This window comes from Gastrolobium bilobum, unplaced genomic scaffold, assembly GCF_033153095.1.
Source record: "Gastrolobium bilobum isolate Gb01-03AN ecotype WA unplaced genomic scaffold, APGP_CSIRO_Gbil_v1 utg128178, whole genome shotgun sequence".
Lineage (NCBI taxonomy): Eukaryota > Viridiplantae > Streptophyta > Magnoliopsida > Fabales > Fabaceae > Gastrolobium > Gastrolobium bilobum.
Window position 1 is genome coordinate 40084 of NW_026899201.1, and position 4612 is coordinate 44695.

The 4612-nt window shown below is 38.3% G+C and overlaps 1 protein-coding gene across 1 annotated transcript; it reads right to left on the minus strand.

The window, feature by feature from the left end:
- Window positions 1-1950: 1950 nt before the first annotated feature.
- LOC133288199 (arogenate dehydratase/prephenate dehydratase 6, chloroplastic-like) lies at window positions 1951-3678 on the minus strand. Its single transcript, XM_061485908.1, has one exon. The coding sequence runs from the start codon at window positions 3364-3366 to the stop codon at window positions 2065-2067; it is 1302 nt and encodes a 433-aa protein (XP_061341892.1). The 5' UTR covers window positions 3367-3678; the 3' UTR covers window positions 1951-2064.
- Window positions 3679-4612: the final 934 nt, after the last annotated feature.

Genomic DNA, 4612 nt, shown 5'->3' on the forward strand with positions numbered 1-4612 from the left:
AACGGAGTGATAAGAGCCAGCTCAAATATATTAAACTGTAAGGGGGTGTTTGGTAAGAGATTTATTTTGAGATTGATGGGAAAGTGTGAGTGGGTATCAAGTATTAACATGTTTGGTATAAGTTTTTCAAAAATTACCCCAGTAAACTAAGATGCATAGGAAAGGTTAGTTGTGTGAAAATTTTGATGAAAATCACTATTTCAAAATACCACTTTGAATGTGGTATTTTGTGATGGATGAGAAAGTGAAAAGTTGAACTCCAATCTTTTGACAAAAATGACCCTCCATGGTGGCACCAAATTTGACAAAAAAAAAATTATAAGGGTTATTTTGGTAATTGCAACTCATTTTCTCATCAATATTTTAACTCAAATTAAACATAGACTTTATAATATTTTCCAAATTTTCCCGATAATTTTTTTTTCCAACCAAACAACTTTTTTTACATTTTCCTACCAAACTCACTTTCCAACCATTTCCCTAGTAATTATATTTTTCTATTATTTGAAAAATTTCTCTTCAACCAAACATCCCCTAAAGGTCGATCCAGAACATTGATTACCTAACCTACTTTAGGATATTAGTTTCACGCTTAGTGCTGGAGGATACTCAGAGAAAAAAAAATGAAAAACATTAGTTTACAAGTTTTTCATAAAAAAGTAGTGTCAAATATTGTAAAATATGTAGACAAAGCATTACTAGAATAACGATATTGAAAAATTGTTGGGTAGATAGGTAAATGAAAGAGCCGTAGTGACATAAGAATTTGACAACGGATAAAAGAAAAAGATTGTAGCAAAAAGACGACTTGTAACATAACCCTCTGCTTCATGTATATACACGTTAATCATCAAATACAAGACTGAGTATAAAATTACCCAGTAAGATGCCGATCCTTGCAGAGGAAATTTTTTTTTTTATCCGAGAATTATGATTTCCAGGAATATGATGAGAAAATGAGTTTTCTGGAAATGTTATCAAAAAGTTGTTTGGTATACTAACATATTCCTGGGAATATTGTGTTAATTTGCTTGATACTATGTTTAGTTGTATTAAATTTTTTCTTTTCATAGAAATCTTAGAATACCACCTTTTGAATGGTATTCCTGGATGATTTTTTTAAAAAAATTTACACACAAAATAAAATCCGGAAAAAATCAAATTTCCGGAAAAATTTTAAAAAACTTGTACCAAACTTAGATAAATAAGATTACCAGTTACAATTTTCGAGGAATCCTAACAAATTCCGCAAACGGCCCATAATATTCTATCCTCTCTCATATATACCTTTTTACACGTCCAAGAACCTCAAAACATTAAATATTCGCCACCACACAGAAACACCCGCTATATAAGGACATTTTGGTGATACACAATATTTATCAAGGCACCTAACTCCTTAACACTTTTTTTGACCAAAATATGCAATCACTCGCTTTAAACAAGAAGGTACAATGCACATACCCCCTCTTGAATAACACAACCAGCCATTTCCCCATCTGCTCCCCTTAACAACTCTAACTCCTTCGAAAATCCAAGAATCAAAGAAAAAAGTTGAAATTCTAAAACACAGGCAACCAAAAAACAAATAAACAAACATGAAAATATGGAGCAGGATATTCTTACACCAGTGTAAGAGTTAGAAGTCTTACACTCAATCTTGAGCATTGATCCACTTGTATCATATTACTAAAAAATTAAAGCCCTTAGATATAAGTGGAATCAATGGTCAAGATTGAGAGTGTAACTTACACTGGTGTAAAATGATCCTGACCCTGAAAATATATATGGAAGTAAATAAGTAATGTTTCCGAGGCTATTTTATCTACGTATCAAAGTACGTAGGATTTATATTTCTTTTTTACTATATAATCTAACATGAATCCCGTATAATTTTATAACAATACAAGAAACATTAATTGCAATGTATATACACCGTAAAATGGGAGTCGGAACAATATGGGTTCTTTTCTTATCATTTTTCACAAATTGAAAGTTCATAATGACTGATATACATGGCACAATCATATATTAATTTTGATTTTGAAAGAGGTGAAAGTAATGCTAATCTCCCCCCCGGGGACAAGAAGAGGAGGGACTCCATGGTGTCATGTCCATAGGGTAACTCCCCAACACTCGTAAGAAAGAGGTGAATTCTTGAACCTCCGCAAGAGCGTTTTGTGCCCTGACCTCAGCCATAGAAGCCTCAAAATCAATATAAAACATGTACTCAAAGTGCTTCGCGGTTCCCTCACTCTCATCATCAACAACGCGAATCGGACGGCTACGATGAGGCCTGGACTCGATCTTGGTCAAGCTGATGTTCCTAAAAGCAAACGCTGAAAGCACTTTAAACAATACGGAAGTTCCCTTATCGTGTGCGAACACTATACTCGTCTTGAACGGCCGATCCGTTCGTGGAATTATGGGTTCTCGGGCCAGCATAACGAATCGGGTCACGTTACTCGGGTCATCCTGGATTCCGTCTGCGAGTACCTGCAATCCGTAGAGTTCCGCCGCGCGTGCGCTCGCGATTGCAGCCGTATCGCGGAGGTTGTTTGCGGCCACGAACTCGGCGGCTCCGGCGGTGTCGTCGACGGCCTCGCGCGCCACGCTGAGGCCGAGCTTGGTGAGCGTGTGCTCGCACTGAGCTAGAGCTTGCGGATGCGAGATTACGCGGGTCAAGTACTCTTTTCGGACCCCTGGGAGTGCGAGGAGACAGTGGTGAACCGGAAGCTGAACCTCGCCGACGATGTGGAGGCGGTGCCGGAGGAGGAGGTCATAGTTCCGGTGGATCGAGCCGCCGAGGGAGTTTTCCACCGGAAGAACTGCACGATCGGCGATCCAGAGCTCTACCGCTTGGAACGCCACCTCGAACTGGTCGCACGGGATGGCTTCGCCGTTCGGATACGCCTTGCCGGCGGCGGCCTCCGAGTACGCGCCGGGAACTCCCTGGTACGCCACGCGCAGCTGAGAGCCGTGCATCGGAGCCGGCGAGAGGTCGGAGATGGTCAGTGGCTTAGGCGGAAGTGGTTTGTTGTTGCCGTCGAGTTTTCCGATGGGGACTAGGTTGAGATCCGTTACGGCACCTTTGTGGCCGTTGACGGCGCCGACATGGTCGGCACCACCGCCGTTGTTATCGCCGGCGGGAGAACCTTCCTGCTGCGAAACGACTTTACTGGCCAAGATAGCACAAGAGCTTTGCCAGTCTGTTCTGGTGGATCCGAATCCATGAGAGAAACTCGCGGATTCTAAACCGTAACCACATTTGATGATAATTCGGGTCGGAGTTACCCGAATAACGGTGGGACGCGCCCGGTTAAGATAGTTAAGAGTATTGGAAGAGGGAGGACTGAGGGTCTGCATTATTAAGGGACTTGAGAGTAATTAAGAAGAAAGAATGGGATTGAAATGGGAGTTAAACGTAGTTGGGTACTATTAGGTCTAGCTTAAGCTTGGTGTTCTCTTTGAAGAAGGGAACCTCAAGCTGAGGGAAGAATGGGAGGGGGTTGAAGGGCTTAAATATTAGTTGGAGTTTGCAAGTGGCCTTTGTAATTGGAAGAGTAAAAGGAACATGGCAAGTCTTGAGGGGATGGTGTATGCGTGAAGGGGGTTTGGTCAATCCCACACCTACCCCCCCCTTCTCTTTCTCTTTCTCTTTCTATCCCTTACATCACATGTGGCTATTTATTTATTACATTTATTCTTGGTATTTTTATCACACATTACTTTTAATTACTTTGTCTAATTGAATTACTTTTAATTATTAAAGTTTTAGCCGGAAATTCATGCACGTTTCCACAACAAAATTTTATTTAAATAATACGTTTAGTGATCTTTATTAGTTCATTAGGAAATGCTATAGATCTCCAACTAGTGAACAACCTTCCTGATTTCAGCTGGGGGCCTTTGATTTCTTTGCCAGTTAGTACTCTCGTTAATTTTTATTTTTTTTTGAATATAATTGTTAGTCTGCTTAACAGTCAACTATTTACCAATTGTGTCAGGTTTTTCTTGGCACTCTCGTTAAAATTTAGTGTTAAAAGGAATTCTAGAAAGCATGTGTTTTTTTATTTTTGGGTAGTATTTCATCATCTTAATATATAGAATCTTAAAACCAATATTGGCAAATTTGATTGGGTTTCATTCTTGTTGATTATTAATTTGCCTTTTATTTGAAATTAAATTGTTAATTAAATAACTGTTACAATTGTTTCAAGCATGGTTAAATGATATTCAATAATTTAATGCATGAGTTTGTGAGTTGAGATGATTATGTATATGTATAAAATGATACTAATTATTATTATTGTTGTGGTTTTGTGATTTTTATGATTGAATATTTGAATGCAATTGTGTCAGTTATGGATTGACATTGTTAATGATTATTTTAACTGAACGTTATAATTTTCAGATTTATCATTATTTTGAATTGGCCCCTTTTATTTTGAATAAAGAAAATGGGTTCGTTTTTTCTGCAGCAGATAAGTTATCTGCAATAAGCCCAATACGACGTCGTTTTGGGGCGAAAATCATGGTGTTTTTGTAATTTTAGTTTATTTCAGGGTTATAATAGTTTTTATATTTATAATTTTTTAAGATTTCAATACCA

Bases quoted from the DNA above. Each gene is read 5' to 3' on its own strand.
- LOC133288199 (XM_061485908.1), bottom strand. From the start codon at position 3,366: ATGCAGACCCTCAGTCCTCCCTCTTCCAATACTCTTAACTATCTTAAC.